Source organism: Copadichromis virginalis, linkage group LG1 (genome assembly GCF_057382275.1).
Source record: "Copadichromis virginalis isolate Kocher_CV1m ecotype Utaka linkage group LG1, C_Virginalis_male_GT1.1, whole genome shotgun sequence".
Lineage (NCBI taxonomy): Eukaryota > Metazoa > Chordata > Actinopteri > Cichliformes > Cichlidae > Copadichromis > Copadichromis virginalis.
Window position 1 is genome coordinate 20,565,504 of NC_140618.1, and position 19,850 is coordinate 20,585,353.

Genomic DNA, 19,850 nt, shown 5'->3' on the forward strand with positions numbered 1-19,850 from the left:
TTTGTTGATATCCACTCACCTTTGCATTGCCATGCTGTAAATAATATACAGGTCTTTTAATATTTTAGCAATCAGTTTTTTCAGAGGATCTTCCTGGCTTAAACCCTGCTTTAAACTTGAGTTTTGTTTTGGGGCCACATTAAGAAAAAACTGAAGGATTTAACTGGAGTATTTCCCACTCCTGAGTTACTGATACACTGATTAAGAGTATTAAATTATCAAGTTTGACACATTACAAAAGAATATTAATTTAGAACTACTCGATTTATTTGAAGTCCGCATCAATGATCTACATGTTGTACCTACAGTGCCCCCTACTGTTGTAAATGCGTCAGTTATACACGCTGAACCAAATTTAGAGCAAGTTCACAGCTGCTGCACTACAGACAGATGTGTCCCAGTGTTGTACTGGGGACTGGTCTCTCAACTTTTAACCCCACCAATCTACTCTGCAGCTGACCAGGACTCATAAATGTAATACAAAAAGTAAAATAATTGAACTTTGACACAAGTCACAGATGTGAATTAAATGCCGTGTGGGCTGTTTTTAGTATCCACATATCTGACTGCCATCCAAAGCACCTGCTGGATTAAGACCCTATCAACATGTTTTTGGATTAACTCGTGTTTTCATAGATGTTTGAATCTTAGTGCCCAAACTGGGTTTCTTTCTCCTCTCATTATAATGCAAAAACTTGGAATATATTCAGATCCAGCATATTGTCACGTATCAGACAGCAGTCGTAACCCAACAGCTATTTTAAACTGATTTTATACTATGAAATGGACTGCCGTGAAGACATCCTCCAAGGTTCTGACATTTTTTTAATATTTGATTAGAATACATTTATCTACCGAGTTCTTCCTTCACTCGTGCTCTCCAAGCACCTCTCCAGGTTTTATGAAATGCAACCTGGTGGTGTTCGTGTGTAATGTTGCTGACAGAAGCGCACGACTTGGCTCTCTCCCTGACAAAGAAATACAATTTTGCCAGCTTATCTATGATTAGCTCGAGAAAACTGCCATCTGTCAATCTAAATGAGATTCATGACATTCACACCTTACTCTTTTTAAACACTTTATTTTGCAAAGTTCCATAGTGACTATTTTCACTTCTTCTTCTCCACGTCCTGCTCAGCAGCCTCTTTGGCTCTCTTGGCACGAATGCCGAATAGACGAGCATTAGCGCGAGCCATACGCAGGCTGGCGAAAGCCTTGAAGTTCTTCTCATCCTCGGAGATAACCCTGGCCTTCTCCTTCTTGTGCACCTAAAGAAGAAAAACAAAATGAGGGTTAAGACACACACCGAATACTGCAAAATGAGGGTTTTCTCCAAATCCAAAAGCCTGAGTCTAATTTTGAGAATTTAACATTTTGTGAAAATCAGTTCAGCTTTCTAGCTGATTTTTTATTTTTGTGAACAGCAGTCATCAGAAAAAGGGTTCAAGTGTTTCATCAAAGAAATACAGAGATTCCGGAGATTTGTCATCATCTGACTGCTGTAATGCAAAATGTTCAGACGGTTAATGCATCTTTTATCAGTCATTACTTCTGTAATACTGGTCCAGGTAAAACTGGCCAATAACGTCAGTGAAAACAAATTATCATCAGCCGTCTTAATCCTCATCTATAAACAGATACACAGGGTAACCTTGCAGGAGCTGTCACTTACAGTTCTGATGGGCATGACTGGACCAGTGAGCTGAGTGGCCATCTTGAGTTCCTCCTCCTGAAATGACAAAACAGTTAAATATTTTTAAAGGGAACAGACAGCAAGACTTTTCACTAGGGCATCAAATAAATGCTTATTAAGACCGTCTGGTTTGATTTCAATCACCCCAATGGGAATTGTACTTATATATTCACATTTAAAGGTGGCAGAATGTGGGAGTGCAGCTCATCTCCAGCAGTCAGCCTGGAATTATTATACTGATGCACGGCTGATTCGGCATGTTTTAATAATGATCTAACAGAAACCTTGAATTTCATCAGTACGCTTCATTTTCCAAGCTTAACGGAATTTCATAATTAGCAGACGTGTCCCCAGGTTACCTAGGTAACCTTAAATCCCATGGAGTCTAAAGGAAGCAGCCGAAAAGGTATTCAAATATCAAATTATCCTTAACACATAAAAAACTGCTGTAGTCTCTATAATCTCTTCTGCGTCTTATTTTAAAGGCATGTGCAAGTCTTATTTTAGCCATTTTTTTAATACATTAAAATTATTTTTTAAGTAATTTTAAATAAGGAAATGATACATTCACACCAAAGAGGGCTTCCAAAACTGTGCTTTTTCAGTTTCTATATACAGCCAACTCCTACTGGTCACATGCTTTGGTTGAATGCTTCAACACTTGTTTTTTTCCCCTCAGGAAAATGAGCCAAACAAACAAAAAGTAAATTAATAACAAGGAGAAACACCAAAGTCTAATCTTTGTGTGCCATGTGAAAACTTACAGTGCTGTCTCCCTTCTTGGGGGCAGAAGCCTTCCTAGGGAACAGGATGAGCTTGGAGCGGTACTCCTTCAGGCGCTGCACATTGGCCTGAAGAGATTCTGTGGATCTGTTGCGGCGGCGAGGGTCCACTGAGATGCCAATGGTGCGGGCCGTCTTTTTGTGGATGCCAGCCGCCTGCGGGAACATTAGCACAGGAGGACTTGATCGTTTACAATTCTGATTTTGATCACGTGCCCTGTACATGATAAAACACTGATGTCAAGCTGTCAGCATAAAATCGCTTCCTTTTCAAATAACAAATCTCAGCATTCAGAAAATGCGTTCAACGTATTCATCAAGCAAATGCAGCAGGTCCAGAGATTTGTCATAATCTGAACTGCTGTGATGCAAAACAAAGTGGTTGTTACATTCCTGAACACGTCTGCCATCAATGGTTAACGCGCTTGCTGGAGACATTTTATAGTTCCATGGGATACAGGGTCACTTGCAAAAACAAGATCACTTACTAGCTAGGGCTGCCACAAACGATTATTTTGATAGTCGACTAGTCACCGATTATTTTTGCGATTAGTCGACTAATCAGATCATCATCATCCACTGGACGTAAAACTACAGCTTATATAACTATCATTAGCTTACAGCTTTAAGCTTTTAAGGTGCTAACTAAAAATAAAGACAAGATGATAGTTTATTCAATTTTAATGAAATTTGCAGATTGTTTCGGTAAAGTTTAATAAACTCCTTGCTATCTAAAATATAACAGGACACCGGGGTATATTCTCCAGCATCTCACACTTCTGATAATCAGCTGTCTGCTTGACGTTTATTCAGCTGTGTAAAAACTATAACTTTAATCTCAGCCAAACCGATTTACTCAGGAACAAATAAAATACTAAAAAAAAAAAAAAAAAAAAAAAAAGCCAAACAACAACATTTTTAATTTATCTAAGTGACTCATATATATTTAACCTGAGTCGCGAAAGACGGCGGTGGGTTTGAAAACGATTTGCGGGGAGTCCGGTGTTCTCACGGCGCTAGTGACCTAGCCCCCGGCTAGCTATCGAGCTAGTGGGTAACAGACGTCTCCGAAAACGTCGGAGCGCTTTTGAAAATATGTGGTGTCCTGATAAACTGAGCCGATATTTGAGGTTTACACAGCTACATTCTCGCCTGAAAATATGTTAAACGTTTATTTTGTGACCCAGAAAGAATAATAAGAGTAACATTAAAACTAACTAGCTGCCGCCATTGTTGGAAACTAAGCTGGGCCGCGCTATGAATTCTGGGACACAGCTGCTTCTTCTTCTTCGGGGTTTAACGGCAGCTGGAATCCTTGTACATGCAGTGCTGCCATCTTCTGTTTCAGTCCGTTATTACACTCTTAAATCCTGCTATTATTCCTGCGTCTTTTGCGATCTTACAAAGCTTCAAACGACACGTCGACTATTAAATCAGTCGTCGACGATTTTGATAGTCGACGTAATCGTGACTAGTCGACAAATCGTGGCAGCCCTATTACTAGCGATGGCCAATGATGAGAGCACAGCTGGCTATGACTTAAAAGTTCATGGATATTCATTACTTAGCTGATCAGACTCTTAGTTTAGCTCTCTTCATGATTAATTTTATGGCAGATAAATGATTTGATTTATACGGTTACACATGCATGAAAACACTAAAACTTGAGAAAACAAAAGTAGCCCTCGCGCTCGCAGCAGTTTCTGATTAAAGCTTATTTACTTTCTTCATACAGGGAGAACCTGATATTTTTGCCAAGGTAAAGGTTGACAAGATCATTAAGGTCTTCTACAGCCACAGTTCTTTGACTTGATAGTTTGTTCAAGTTTCCATCCACAATAACTCTAAATATCACTTCTGAAGTTTTTAGCCTCTAGCGCTTCATTTTGATATAGAAATAAACTTCCACCAGACAAAACAGTTGCCAAACATCAGTTTGCCTGCAGCACTTGTGTGCAAGTGTGCATTTTAATTAATGCCGCACTGAATGTTTCATGTAACTTTAACAGTTTTAGGTCTAAAGAAATTAAAGATATGCTTTACCTTCTAATGAAACATTTACAGAGAACTATAATCGTACCTTCAGTTCCTCGAGGGTGAAGCCACGTCCGGAACGAACCTTGGTATGGTACCTGATAGTGGGACACCTAACCTGTGGCCTCAGTGGTCCAGCGACAGGGCGAGGAGCAATGCGGCGAGCTTTAGCCTGACGAGCCTTTCGCCTGAGGAAAAAGTCGGAAGTTTAGATCAACCAAAAGACCTTCTTAGACATCTGTAAGGACTCACAGTGAACAACTTCCTCGAAGGAGGATGTACTTGAGGGACAAATGTGTTTGCCTCTGAAAAGTAACTGACCCAAACAAAGACTGCCAAATAGGAAAGTAAAAAAGACACTCATAACATTCACTTCTAGTGCTGACACCACATGTAAAACACCAGGACACAATACATAGCATAACGCGCCACATAAACCATTAACTGCTAGAAAAGACTCCAGTCAGTTGTAGGGTCTACTAAGATTCACAGTAGAAAGTTACATCAGCTCTAAGACTACAGCGTCATGCTCCAACCTCAGTCTTATACCTAATCAGTGAAATATCAATATCAATTAAAAGAAGAAAAAAGCAAAACAAAAAACATTAAGTTTGCTGTATCTGCTTAGTTCAGTATAACTTTGCAGGTAAACAGATATGCCAAAATCGTAAAGACTGTCCTGCTTGACCAACAGCTTGATCAGCTGAAGTGGTGGCTCAAATCAAACAAGGTACAGTTACTTCAACCACTTTCTCAGTTTGTTTTATTTAATAGTTTAATAATGTCTCATGGGACTGAGGGACAGTTACACGCACGTTCACATAATACACGGTAACTACAGAGTATAAGAAACGTCTGTCAATGTAAATATTATATTGATGTACACATGGGATGAATCCTGGTTCCACAGGATGGTCTAGTTATCCTTTACGGGCCAAAAATTCCCACCATTTGAACCGAATTCGATGCTAACCATTTACGGGCACGCTAGCTCAAGTTAGCATACGTCCATGTCCTCACCTGCGGATCTTCCTGGCTGGCTGGTTGAACCAGGTGCGCACTCTTTTCTGCCAGTCTTTGTGAAAGTGAGGGTTCAGGATCATTCCATTCCGGCTGGGGGCCATGGTTGCCTGCTTCCCTGCAACACAGCGTGGCACATACACATGAGCGGATCGTCATGCCGGCGCACCTCCGCTTCATACAGTGCTAAGATGCTAAGCTAAAGCATTAACGAGGGGTCCGGCTACTTTCATGCCCCGATAATGTCCTTACAAACTACTACATGTAATAATCCATTTGTCATCGCCATTTCGGCATTCACGTAGGTTCATCTTTATTTAGTAGGACAGTGTTTAAACATAGCTACTGACAGCCATCGCTTCACCGGTCATCTCCATAAAAACATTAGCTACTTAGCAATTTAACACAAAAAAATCATGATAATAATCACCTTATTTAAAAGATGACAAAAAGCACTTTTTCAGACTATAAGCTAAACTCACAAATACAAACAGAAAATCGAGGATTGAAACGGATTTTTGAAAATCTTTGGAGGATAACTTCACATACCTACAAGGGAGGAAAATGGCCGAAAGGAAAAAGGAAGTTGTAAGGCGGTGGATTGTGGGATATGTAACAACCAGCCAATCAAAGAGTGTGTAAAGGAGCATTCACCCCCTTAAAAACGGAAACGGAAACGTCAGTCATAATCGGTACTTCAAGTAATCTAGTGTAGAATAATAATTTATATCGTCTTTAGATGAGCAATACTAGGCCACGGTGAACATTAAGTTTCATTTCTATACAGATAGTGAAAAATGACACTTAACAAACCGTGCAAGGATAGAAATGGGTCGTTTGAGGCTTTAGTAGCTTGAGAATCGCACTTTTCATCTTTGAAAATGAAATAATTTAACGGGTGCCTTTTGTATTCACTTGGGTTATCTTTGTCTAATATTACATTTGTTTGATTTAATGATCTGAAACTTGAGTGAAATATGCACAAAAATGTTTTTTGTTTGCAGTATCTTACATACGGATCAGCAATGTCTTTGTTCTATCGATTATATTTGTAATTATAACATAAAATATCACTAATGGCAGGAACCGAGTTGTGAAAAATGTTAGGATTGAACAATTTTCCAAAACATATGAACATAACAAAGTATAGAAATTCAGTAAAAAAAAAAAATGTATATTTTTAAAAATCAAAACGTACTGTATTGTGCCCACGAAACTTTCAGGGCTATACCTTAGTTCATGTCCAACCACATGTACACAGATTTAATCTTTAAACTAGTACAACTGTGTTTTAATAACAGGCTAATGAGGAGAATATACCATAATTATGAGTTATGGAACTGATGGCTGGACATTCTACTTCAGGTTTTTCTGACAGAAAATAACTGAAATCTTAATTTAAAAAAGAAAGCAAGAAGAGATTAGGAAGGGGTAAAGTGCTTTTTCACATCAGTGTATTTTCTAATACAGTTAGTATTTTTATTTTTTGGTTGAAATATCTTCAGTCGGATGCTTTTATGGTATATTCTACCTCATTAAAGCGATCAGCCTGCTATTAAAGGCTGTTAAAGAGCCTGTTTTCCTTGTAATCTTGCTATTTTCAGAACAGACCTTGTACTTGACTTTATCTAAAGCCTCATTGTAATATGTAGCATAATAAGGCATTAACATGCTAAAACCTGGGCCTGTTCAAAAAAAGGCAACTGCATCAGCACCTCATGGTGCATATGGCATATCCAACAAAGAGGTACAAGTTCAGGAACTCAGCAGTTCTGTCGGTAAATCAATTTTCAGACAGAACTGCTGAACTGCAGCAGATGCATCCAGTTAACATTTTTTTAATTAAAAAATAAATTATTAGGTATAAGCGTATGACAGTCATAATGAGCAGCATATAAGCTCCCACGAGTTTGTATAACATTATACAGTCACTCAGTGAGAAGCTTAAACCACTTGTAGTAATTTCAAGATAAAAAAAAAAATAGTGTAATATGTGATTGTGTTCATTTTTTTACTATAAAGCTCTTAAATTGCATATATGTTTACTGTGAGTCTTATTAATTCTAAAATCAATGTAGTAATTCAGTGTGTGGTTTATTTAGTTCTGATTGAATTTTGCAACTGTCTATTTGGCTCTTTTACAGAAGCTATCCTATCACCATGTCAGAGAACAGCACACCCTGTATTTGGGTGTATACATATGCTCAAGTCAGTGAATGAATTTAAGTCATTGAAAGAAAGTATCATCTTATTGGAGAATGCCACCATACATAAGCTTCCCCATGAAGCTGTTGCTTGAGCATCGACAGAAATGCACTTTGGTGTGGATGTTATAATTATGAAAAGTTCCAGTCAGTTAATAAATATAATAATAAATATACAGCTGTAATATGTTCTGAGAACACCCTTGGGTTGAAATTTTGAGTTTCCTTTTATTTGAATGAGTGTCCTATAAAAGGTTAAGGTGATTTATTTACATGGGGGGAAAAAGTCACCATTTTTTTTATTTGCTTTTTCCTTTTTTGCAGTGTAAATATATGAAAATTACGGTGGCCCCTAGAAACAAAGCACGTACAAACTCCAAAACACTTGCAAACTCCAAAACACATGCGAATTCCAAAACACATGCAAACTAAAAAACACTTGCAAACTAAAAAGCACATGCAAACTCCAAAACACGTACAAACTTCAAAACACTTGCAAAATCCAAAACACGTACAAACTCAAAAACACATGCAAACTCCAAAACACGTACAAACTCCAAAACACTTGCAAAATCCAAAACACTTGCAAACTCAAAAACACATGCAAACTCCAAAACACGTACAAACTCCAAAACACTTGCAAACTCAAAAACACAACGGAAGTGCTCCAGGACGCTAGGGGCAGTGTTGAGCTCTATTTGCAAAATAAACTGCAAGTTTGTCTGTATGGGACGGTCTAGTCTCTGTCGCGCTTCCCAGGTTGCCTAGCAACCATGATACTAACCGCTGGAAACGTGTCATACAACTTGGTTTGACAGAAATGAAGGAGAATATATTTTGTTCATTTGTTTGTTTGTTTCTACAAGAGCTTTGTGTGATTTGATAAGTATCTGAGGCTGAGACCACAGGACTGTAAAACATGATTTTTGGGCTTCATTTCTGTACTGAACAGTTATTTAAGATTAGTTAGTAAATAAGAATTAGCTAATGTTGTTCATGAGACTAAAGTCATATCACTTTGGTAATGTAAATATAATATGGCCAATATTATAGTTATTATATTAATCATTATTAGCTATTACAGCAGTGAACATGAACTCTGTGTCAAATACTGAGCTTCAGTACAGATTCAAGTTGCAGTTATGTCTTATCACCTTAAATCTTCACTCAAAGACAAGTATCTTTGACAGTGCATATATAGGTGTATCATATATAAGAGACAAATGTTGTTCCTTCATGTTGGCATTACTAAATTTGGCTCATTGCTTACATATATTTATAAAAAGAAAATGTACAAGCTGTGATAACTGTTTCTGATAGAATGAAGAGTAGACTGATATATGAAATATTCCTTTATTGGGTGAGAAAATCAGACCATGTCATAACTGCTTTAAATCATACAGAATAGATATCAGAGCCTTAAACAGGCTGGCTTCTGCTAAATGGGTCAAACTGGGCAGAAAGTCTACAAACACATAACATCCTTATAGAATATGATGTAACACTATAGATCAACTTACCTCAGAATATATAAAGCATATAAACAATTACAGCAATATGATGCAACAAACACAGCAGTGCTACTAATCCAAAATACTCAAAGCTTCATAGAAGTGGAACAAACATTTATTTTTAGCTCCATTCTGCTGCTGATACATACTTTAGGTTTCTGAATATTACACTTGTTGCTGCCTTTCATAGTGTGTAACTTGAAGGCCCTGAGTACTTTCTCCCACACTGAAAGCACTGGGAGGATAAAATTATTTGAACATTACCTAATAAGACTGATTCAGGACAGACAGTTATGTTAAACTTTTCTAGCAGTCCTTCACAAACAGGGAACAGTCTGTCTATTCTCTCCATCTGTCAGCTGCTGCTGGCTCTTCCTCCTCCTCTTCCTCACACACTGTTGAGTTCGGTGGATCATCAGGGATGCAAAGCCTCACAGATGATGTGCAGCAGTGGGTCCCTCAGTCTGTCCTCACTCTGGACACTTGCAGTTGTCACACATGGAAACCAAATGTGTGATAAGCTGCAGGATTCAAACACAAGTGTAACTTATAAACACATGTTCATACTTTTATTCCACAATCAGAGAGAAAGAAAAAGAGAGCGAGTGCAGGACAGACAGACAGGTTAAAGTCTCAGGTGTATACACTGCTACACAACAGCACAAAAGAAGGAGGATTTAGCTTGTGTTATTACAAAACAAGAAGAGTTCCCAGATGGTGCAGTGGACACATGTGTGACTGCTGTGATTAAAGCATCTTTCTTTCAGCTTAACGAGTGAACCGTCAGCTCGTTCAAACACACGTTAAAGTCCGTTTGGCTCGACACCACCGAACAGAGGCAGCAATATAACATAGCTAACGTTAACAGTGCAGTGAATCCTGCTTGTGCCGTGATATTCAGGGCTGCGAACCGAGCAGCATCACTGACTTTCAGCTTGTTGTGTTTGTGGATATATGACTGACTTTAATTATCCACAAAATCATCACAATCTCTGTAAGATTAAGGTCGACTATATATATATTTATTAAAGTAAAGGCTTTAAAACCAAGTTAATTCTGAAAGTACAAACATCGCTAATGTCAACTTTCCCGACATGTGGCCAACAATAATGGTTTCATGTTCTTCATTAAAAAAAATATTTGCGCATTAATAAGTGACATAATATTCAGTACTTACTTCTGAAAGTTTACTCTTCCTCCGCTCCGCTTCCACTGTTTTTTTTTTTTTTCGGCAAAATTATCCACACCACCACCGCACTATGAAGTCTGGGATATGTTGGGCCATGAAGGCTACACCGACCCATCCTTAAAATTCAGGGAAATTAAGGACGCATTTCAGGAATTCGGAAAGCCTTCTCTTGTCGCTGTGAGGTAATCGGCCTTAAAATGCGGCCTTTAAGGCTGCAAACCCCAAATCCGGTCATTGGTACTTCCTGGCTTGTGTAGTTACTAGGTAACAAAAGCTCAACACTGCCCCTAGCGTCCTGGAGCACTTCCGTTGTGTTTTGGAATTTGCATGTGTTTTGGATTTTGCAAGTGTTTTGGATTTTGCAAGCGTTTTGGAGTTTGTACGTGTTTTGGAGTTTGCACGTGTTTTTTAGTTTGCAAGTGTTTTTTAGTTTGCAAGTGTTTTTTAGTTTGCGAGCGTTTTGGATTTTGCAAGCGTTTTGGAGTTTGTACGTGTTTTGGAGTTTGCATGTGCTTTTTAGTTTGCAAGTGTTTTTTAGTTTGCATGTGTTTTGGAGTTCTCTAGGGGCCACCGTAGAAGATAATATAGATTAGGCACAGGTTTCTGTAAGAGGAAACAAAGATGTTCAGGGACTACCCCACCTGCAGTCCTACAAAGGTGTTGGAGTCATTTGAAAACCAGCAGAATGACACTAATGTCCATGAAGCTAATTAAATAAAGAAAATAACCCAACAACATTACCATCTTCTGCTTTGAATTCCTCTCATTACTCAATCACAACTGTTTTTCCCAGGTTTTAAAAGCCAACTGAGGGTCAAACCGGCCTTTTCAATCCAACGGAGGAATATGAAAAATGGTTGTTACAGTCAGCAGCAGACACTGGTGGTGAACACACTGCAAGAATAAACTGAAAACAACCTATTTAGACCAATCACAGTCTTCTCATTATCAACCTGAATGTGCATGTTTTTGTTCAGTCATTGATTTTAAAACCACTGCGGCATTAATCATTGATTAACTAGCTTCGACTAACTCAGGCTATCATCACCTGAAGGCAAAGGTCAAAGTATTTTAAACTATAATAGACACACACAAAAAGCTGCAGTCTGTCCTGGCAGCTCATATGAAGCAATTTGGTTTGAATGTGTCTGTCTGAAGAGCTTCAAAAAATATTACAGCTAAAGGTGTGCTGTCACTTTTGCCCCGCAAATAGGTCCCTACATGTTCACAATACACACCTCTGTGATTACTTGCCTTGCCAAGAATGCGAGAAATGATTCATTTCCCAAGTTTGAATACAACAACCCAAACAAAATGCCCACATTTTATTAAATGGATTTGAAACAGCACGTTCAAGTTGTTTAACACATCTGTATATTGGTAATGGAGCAAAGCACCACAAACAAGACCCAATAATACGGACAGATCTTGAGATTAAGAGCCCTTTAGATGTGCTAGTTGCTTAACAAAAAGGAACTTTCTAAGTGGAAGCTGTTACTGAGCATTTGTAGTCGAGTATTTTAGTTTGAGGACACAATTCCGGTACTAGAATAAATACCACAGATGAATAAGTGTGACACACTACATGTTAGTAACCTTGCAGGGACTAATCTTTGACTGTGATTAAATTACAAAGCAAAATGAGTTTATAATTTTATTCAAGTGATGTGACAAATTTATCATATGCAGCTTGATCCATGAGGCCATCAAGTTCTTCGGGCTTTTCGATGGTCATCTTGATTATCCATCCTGAAAGATAAGAGTTTGTTTATTTCAAAATCAAGAGCTGTACTTGCTGAAAAGAACGAGCTGTAATTTTACTTCTTTGTAATACTGGTTTGGCAGGTTGTCCTCTATCCTGCAATTCTGAGAAATCACAAGGACAAGTGTACTGGCAAAGTACGACATTGGGTGGTGAATGCTCACCCTTTGCATAGCAATCTTTGTTCACAAGTCCAGGATTTTCTGCCAGCTCTGTGTTGATTTCAGTCACCTCTCCTGTTAATGGTGAGTACAGCTCGCTGGCAGCCTTTACACTTTCCAGTGCACCAAACTCATCTGCAACACACATATACACACAGAGGAAAAACACTTCTTATTTCAAGACTAGAATCAATCACTTGATAAATATGTCAAAAATTCACAGCTCTTACCCATTTGTTCAAGTCTTTGGCCGACTTCAGGGAGTCCACAGTATACCACATCACCTAATGCTTCCTAAAATGACAAAACAAACTATATGACAAAGTATTATAGATAACCACATGGAGGTTGTCCAAGAATCTTTTTTTATTTAAGATTTAGAGAACTTCATACAGTACTTCAATATCTAACAGCACTGTAGGAATACAACGCTTATTTAGGGGGGGTCTAATACTATAATCAGTTTATTGTTTTAATAAGCAGTCAGCAACAGCAGGATGGCTCAAAGTAAAGAGTCCCTGTGTTCAATGATCACAGTACTGAAAACTGTCAGTCTGGTTTTTACTGTTCTGGATCATTTTATTGTCCCAATAGCCAGTTTACATAGCCAAGAATCAGAGCCTGGGCCTCCACCCCTGCCCACCCTGTGCCTGACCCCTACGGCACCTCCTGGGGGTGGTGGATCCACAGAAGGAAAGGGACTCAGAGTGGACTTGCTGCTCCTCCACATTGAAAGGAGCCAGTTGAGGTGATTCTGGGATCTGATTAGAATGCCTCCTGGTTGAGGTATTCCAGGCATGTCCCACCGAGAGAAGGCCCCACAGCAGGCCCAGTGTGGTGAGATTACATCTCTCACCTGGCCTGGGAACGCCTCTGTGGCTGGTGGCTGGGGAGTGGGAGGTCTGGGCATCTCTGCTTAGGCTGCTGCCACCTTAACCTAGCCCCAGATAAGCAGAAGAGGACGGATGGATCATTTTATTTTAAATTGTTCTAATGCATGCTTCATCCAGGTAAGGAAATCTCACAAATTCTTCTCTTTTCAGTGAAGGATAAACACAAAACACAACGTCCAGATGAACGGAATCAATTTCTGGGAATTACTTTTAGACAGTTCATGAAATTTGTTGCCAAAACAGTAAGATTTCACCAGATAGGTTTAAAATGCTGGCAGTCTGTAGAGGGTACTGCAACAGAATATACTGTAAATTTGGCTTTAGCTTTGCCACACTTTTATTAACTGCTGCCTGCCACAGTTAGCTTTAACAATGCTTTCACAGCATAAATGTGAAACTCAACCTTGTCGATGTTATACTAAATTACCTCCAGCTTATTAATACAAAATAACCCTGAAAGAATTCAAAAAACATTTTCAGGGTTGTTTCTTAGTTTAAAGACATGGATGTTTCATGGATTCATTAGTCTTTTGTAAGCCTCATCCTAAGGCTATATTGAAATAGTGAAAAAGCAAGGATGGGTAAAATGAAAAGATTTTGAATTTGATGACATTTCAGAAAGACGGCATTCTGCTGCAGTACCTCCTACTTTGAACCTCCCAATCAGCCGGGCCTTTGTGTGTGTTCTACCTGTGCCTGGCTTTCCTCCACGTGCTTCTGTTTCCTTACACAGATCACAGAAGCTTGTTAGGTTAACTAGTGACCACAGGTGTGGAAGTGAGTTTGCATTAGCCCTGTGATTGGCTGGTAATCTGCTCAGGACCCTGCCTCGCATCCTATGACTCCTGAAATAAGGCTCCAACTCCTGGACGGCGTCAGGTTCAGTGGCCTCAGGATTTCATCTCTGCTTTTTGCAGATGATGTGGTTCTGTTAAGAGTCATCGAGCGAGAACTTTCAGCTTTCACTGGGGTTGGTCTGCAAATTAGTGTGATGTGGCTGGAATGAGAATCAGGACCTCCAAGTCTAGGCCCATGGTTCAAAGCCCTCCAATGTGGCTGATTTAAAACAATTCTGAAAAGAATAGTTGTCCAAAATTCCTTCACAGTGATGTGAAAGCCTCGTGTCAGTTATTGCAAACTGATTGCAGGTGTTGCTTCCAAGGGTGGAAAAACCAGCTATAAGACTTATGGGACAATTACTTTTATTTCCACAGGTAGGTTTGGGTTGTATTTTGTCCCTTAATAAATCAAACTGCATTTAATATTTACGCAGATTGTTAGATAGTCTCAGACGTGTTGCAACTATGCAACAATAAAGAGAGGTGAAGGGGTCAGATACTTTTTCACAGCACTGTATGTCAGGTGTAAGAGGGGTAGCAGTAATAACGATTCTTTAAAAAGCTAGATTCATGTTTAAAGATATTCCAGTATACATTCAAGTCCTTGAATGTCTCCAAGTGTCTGCCCAGTCCTGCACAATGCTAGTGATCAATTGTGTCAAACATTGGCCATAAAAGCACTAAATTAGCCTGTTAAAGCACATCAGTTGAGGGCAAAGACCAGCTCTAAAGTGCACACTGCAGATTTTTCTACAGACTATTTTATTGCTATTTTTAGATAGTAATAGTTAAACCTCAGAACCACGTGAGCCATAAATTAGTAGAAAGACAAACCTACCTGGGCATAATTGCTGATACCAACAATGCCAACACCACCCTCCACTTGCACCCACTCGTGCTTATCTGTGAACTTTAATGCTACAGAGAGAAAAACAAAAGGAGAATTAGTCTGGAACAGATCAAATGATTATGTTTAAAGATGAAATTATAACAGTATGAACCAGTGGAACAGTGATGACGCTTTTGATTCGCATACGTCAATTTCTTGACAAGCTGTTACATCAATGGGAAGCCCACCAGTTGTGTGCTGTCTACAAGAGCTAACTTTGAGGCATTTGTGTGGACGTCACATCCCCGTTTTTTGGCTTGGTAAATCTTCAATTTTCACCATCACTGCTTTAACACTAACCACAGCTGACAGAGCTGCAGTTTTGAAAAGAAACACTGAACCATTTTGATTCAATGCTCCTCATGTCGCGTTTACCCTGCAGGAGAGAACTGTAATGGCTCAACAGCTTCCAGTGTTGGCACCTGACCAACACTGAAGAATACAAGTTCAAACCAGAGTGAACTATGCAAGATGATTGCTAAGGAGTACAGTAACTGCCAAGGCAAACGGCTCAAGAAACGCTTTCTGGTAACTCATTTGCTTCAGGAATATTTTTTTAAGTATGGATATCTGATAGGGTGGTGTCTGTGATTTAGAATTAATGAAAGCTACATGATAGTCATCCCTCCCCTGCCATTTGTAGCTCATGCCCAGTACCAGCACTGACTTTTGTTTAACAAGCTGCTTCTGGCTGCACGAGACTCGGGTAATTGGTCACCATCACAATTTAGAGCTCGTGCTCCTCTCACAGAGAATATATATACGGCCGTCTGAACCCTTTAGCCAGCATAACATGTGGTGGCTAATTATCTGCACGTAAGCTTCGGTCTGTGAAGCTTCTTTAAAGTTAAAACAACGTTTTAGTTGTCTTTCCTCGCGCTTTTCTCTGCCGCCCTGTGGGAAAGTGACACAAACTGTGTGACCCCTTTTATTCCCACCCATTACAGTCAGGCAGGAATGTGTGAGCAACCCGCATGTAGTACCATTACAGCTCATTTGGCAAGTCTGGGTTATTATTATTATTATTTTTTAAATGTATTATATTTACCTGCAGACAGGACCGAGGACGTGCTCAGCGTCCGCGGGGAGCCGCTTCTCCACTGCAGCCGAGTCGCTGAAACCTGCGAGAGCTGAGGCAGTCTGGGCGAAAAGTTTGCAGACAGGCACCGCAGAGCTGCTCTCATCGCCATCTTCACTCAGTGTGAAGCCACAGTTTGATCGAAAGTGAATCACTTGACCGCGAGAGCGCGCACCATCCCACTACACGGTGTGGGAGGTGAGAGACCCGGGGCCAAAAAACTCTCAAAAGTGAGTGAATGCACACTTAAAAAAAGAAATGCTAATTATTCAAAGTTAATGGGGTCAGAAGAAAATGCTTACATGTTCTACTTAGGTACAGTAGATAAGGCGGCACATGGCTGTTACGTTTGCTCTGTCTTTCTATTGAAAAAAATGTATAAAACGATAATATTAAAACAATAATCGCGATAACAGTAATATCAATAACTGCAATTTTCTAGTTTGAAATAAAACTGACATATTCAAGTGCCTGCGTAAAATTTACCTGTCGGATAGCAGCCTATTTAACAGGGGCGTTTCCAGGATTTATTTTATATGAGGTGGTGGTGACCCCAAGACTTTAATTTCTGAGAATTTCTTTTGCAATGGCAAAAAGAAGAAAAAAAAAAGAGGAGAATGTCCATGAAACAAGTCCGTGAAAAAAACACGTTTTCTTTTTATATTTACTAAAATTTTATTTATAAATTACTTTAAACACCTGTTATTGAAATTAACTAACTACAACAATGAGTGCTATCTGGGAATTGTGATCACATGCTAGAAAATATCAGGCTCCTTATGTCTTACAAATTTATTACATAAAAAAGTTGTGCTTCACAACAGTGTAAATATATTTTGATTGTAAAGCCGAAGTATGATTATAACATTTTTGCTTGAGTATAAAGCATTTCTTCATTTATTTTAAATATTTCTTGCCACTTTGTAAAACAAGTAATCCAGTAATACACTTTTAACAGATTCATGCGTTATTGGATCATTGCAGCTGCTGACGGTTTGAATTACTCGTGTATTGCTGGGTAGATTGATCTGTGCAATTGCAGTTTGTCTGCAAAGTAATAAGTAACTTATTCTGTAAAATAAATAGTATGGTGCGCAAAGTACTCTATTTACATACAAAGTATGTTAGAGAAGAAGCAAATGTACTTATACTAAATAAAGTGCAGGTACATTTAACCTGTACTTTAGTAAAGTACTTAAATAAATGTAATAAGTTATACTATACTGTTCCTATTAATGCGCTCATCCAATGGGCAAAAATCTATGTTTCTAATCAAACAAAAGTACCTTTTGCCTGATGAAAAAAAACTAATTTTCCATATAAAGGTTGATACTCGTCAGCTGTGCAAATCTCAGTGAAACAGTCCACTTATGTGGATTCTGTTTCCTGTGAGTGCAGCATGAATTTATGATGAGCTGTTTACATTTAAACTATACACAGGTTTGCTCCTGCAACTGCTTTGTACATTTTATGGAGAAAGGTTTTGTTTTTTTGTTGTTTTGTTTTTTTAACATGACTACAGAGAATAATAAAATGATTTTGTAGTTTCTTTGGTAGTATATAAAGCAGTGGTATAAACAGAATTACTCAATAAAAAAATGAAAAACTGCTGCTGGGACTGTGCAGCTGTGAAGGCTGTGGTGTCTCAGTGTCTGATGTATGAACATAACTCTGGCATCACTGCACTGGCTTGTAGGGAAAAGATTAGTGATCTGGTTGTCAAGCTGATGCTGAGGCTCAACCTACACCGGAGCTCAACTGGTCCAGAAACAACTGCTGATTCTCTATTTGCATGTGAGCACTTTGACTTTAAAAGCATAAATAAAATAAATAACACTTCTGGATCAGAAGTGTTGTTGGGGACATCAAGGCGTACCTTAAATGTATGAGCAGGCCTAGTTTGTTTAAGCAGGACATTATGGGAGTGGAAAAAATGCTTTCTTCTTCAATACTGACAGCTCCCAACTGCAGAAACCTCTGGCTCTTGACCACAGTCTGGGTGACAGAGATTAAAAGTCATTGGTTCTTGACTCAGAGCTGTTTGTGAGAAAAACAGAGCAGGGCCTTGTTTTTGCCCTTGAAGGTAAACTTAATCTTAAACTTTCAAAAGGCACAAGCTAGAAGAGTTTTTACCCTCTCCAGCCAATGCTTGGTGACACTTAAAATGAAATTGATCATACACAGAGCTCCGGTGATTGAATCTACCATGAAAAGGGACTTTTTTTAAAGCCAAGAGCAACAACACAAAATACTCTGAAAACAAGATAGTAGGGTATATACACTTGATGCTCCAAAAGGGAGACAAAGTGATTGAGAAACAATATCCAACCTTCCTCCAAAACCGTTTATTTTAAATTTCCTAACTTTTCTTGCATGTAAACAAATATTTAAAATGTTCTTTTAAAGAGTCTTGATGCATTCTCAATCATCCAGGTAAGTAAATCTCCAAAAGTTGATTCTGTTCATCTGGACGTAGCGTTTTCAGTGGGTGAAACGTTTCCTCACTCATCCAAGTGACTTCTTCAGTCTCAGCTGACTGCAGGTCAACATAAACGTACATTTGCATAATGACTGAAACTAGCTCACTGAAGGAACAGTGGGCTGGGAGGTCACCTTCATCATAATTATGCAAATTCTCATAACCATTGATCAACAACCACTGATCAAGGCCCACTGATCAAAGACCACTCAGTTGAGATGCATTTTTTCTAAACACTGGGCCTCTGTGGCTTTTAAACCCCAAAACACGCTGCGTCAAAAATTGGTCCACCCCAAGGATCGGGTGTCCCGACACAAACAGAGTAACATAGTGTACGCTGTTAAGTGCCAAGATTTATACATCAGAGAAACCAAACAACCTCTGGCGAAGCAGATGGCACAACACAGAAGAGCCACCTCGTCAGGCCGGGACTCTGCAGTCTATTTACACCTACTGGCCAGTGGACACTCTTTCAATGATGAGGATGTACAAATCCTGGAGGAACGCTGGTTTGAGTGCGGAGTCAAGGAGGCCATTTACGTGAAAAGGGAAAGACCATCTCTGAATCGAGGAGGGGGCCTAAGGATACATCTTTCACCATCTTACAATGCTGTGATTGCAGCCATTCCCCAACTCTCTGTGAATGGGACTCATGGCCATTGATCAGTGGTCTTTGATCAGTGGTTGTTGATCAATGGTCATGAGAATTTGCATAATTATGATGAAGGTGACCTCCCAGCCCATTGTTCCTTCAGTGGGCTGGTTTCAGTTATTATACAAATGTACTGTTTATAAATTTGGGGAAACCTGCAGTCAGCTGAGACTGAAGTCACTTGGATGAGTGAGGAAACATTTCTCCCACTGAAAATGCTACGTCCAGATGAACAGAATCAACTTTTGGAGATTCTTTTAAAGAGCAAAAGCTAAGTGGTTTACACAAACACAATGACAGACACTTTTGGGAATAACCACACCAGTAGATGCAGTTAGGCTCATTAGTGGATTTGAACTTTTCATTGTTTGCTACAGTGCTTTGTATGGACTAATATTTGTGATTCCATTGGTGTCACTTACTGTGTTGGGTTAATGAGTACATTCTTTATGAAAAAGAGATTATTTGCGTTTCAATTTTCAGACTCGGTTCATTGAGTTACTAGGTCAAATTTTATGAATACTGAAAATAATAATCCCTCATAATTAAATCCTACCATCCATTTTCACTTGCCAAATTATGCTATAGTGAAAAACCAAACATTAAAAAGTTAAATATACCACATTTTAGGAGCCTTGATATTAAACAAATGTATAAATTCAAA

General features: G+C 39.0%; 2 protein-coding genes, 1 long non-coding RNA gene and 1 other non-coding gene across 4 annotated transcripts; all 4 read right to left on the minus strand.

The window, feature by feature from the left end:
- Nucleotides 1-1,065: 1,065 nt before the first annotated feature.
- rpl13 (ribosomal protein L13) lies at nucleotides 1,066-6,161 on the minus strand. The gene is made up of 6 exons (XM_085453811.1): nucleotides 6,079-6,161; nucleotides 5,530-5,647; nucleotides 4,556-4,697; nucleotides 2,458-2,631; nucleotides 1,673-1,729; nucleotides 1,066-1,268 (listed from the first exon to the last, which is right to left on the minus strand). Exons 2-6 carry the CDS (start codon nucleotides 5,631-5,633, stop codon nucleotides 1,110-1,112), a joined length of 636 nt encoding a protein of 211 aa, XP_085309937.1. The 5' UTR covers nucleotides 5,634-5,647; nucleotides 6,079-6,161; the 3' UTR covers nucleotides 1,066-1,109.
- LOC146718679 (small nucleolar RNA MBII-202) lies at nucleotides 1,417-1,491 on the minus strand. The gene has a single exon (XR_014921782.1). It is a non-coding gene; the product is annotated as a small nucleolar RNA MBII-202 (small nucleolar RNA).
- Nucleotides 6,162-9,072: 2,911 nt separating the features above from the next.
- Nucleotides 9,073-10,731, minus strand: LOC146718680 (uncharacterized). The gene is made up of 2 exons (XR_014918267.1): nucleotides 10,422-10,731; nucleotides 9,073-9,765 (listed from the first exon to the last, which is right to left on the minus strand). It is a non-coding gene; the product is annotated as an uncharacterized LOC146718680 (long non-coding RNA).
- A 1,343-nt stretch (nucleotides 10,732-12,074) lies between these two features.
- gcshb (glycine cleavage system protein H (aminomethyl carrier), b) lies at nucleotides 12,075-16,207 on the minus strand. Its single transcript, XM_085453823.1, has 5 exons — nucleotides 16,026-16,207; nucleotides 14,927-15,006; nucleotides 12,587-12,650; nucleotides 12,360-12,491; nucleotides 12,075-12,182 (listed from the first exon to the last, which is right to left on the minus strand). Exons 1-5 carry the CDS (start codon nucleotides 16,165-16,167, stop codon nucleotides 12,088-12,090), a joined length of 513 nt encoding a protein of 170 aa, XP_085309949.1. The 5' UTR covers nucleotides 16,168-16,207; the 3' UTR covers nucleotides 12,075-12,087.
- Nucleotides 16,208-19,850: the final 3,643 nt, after the last annotated feature.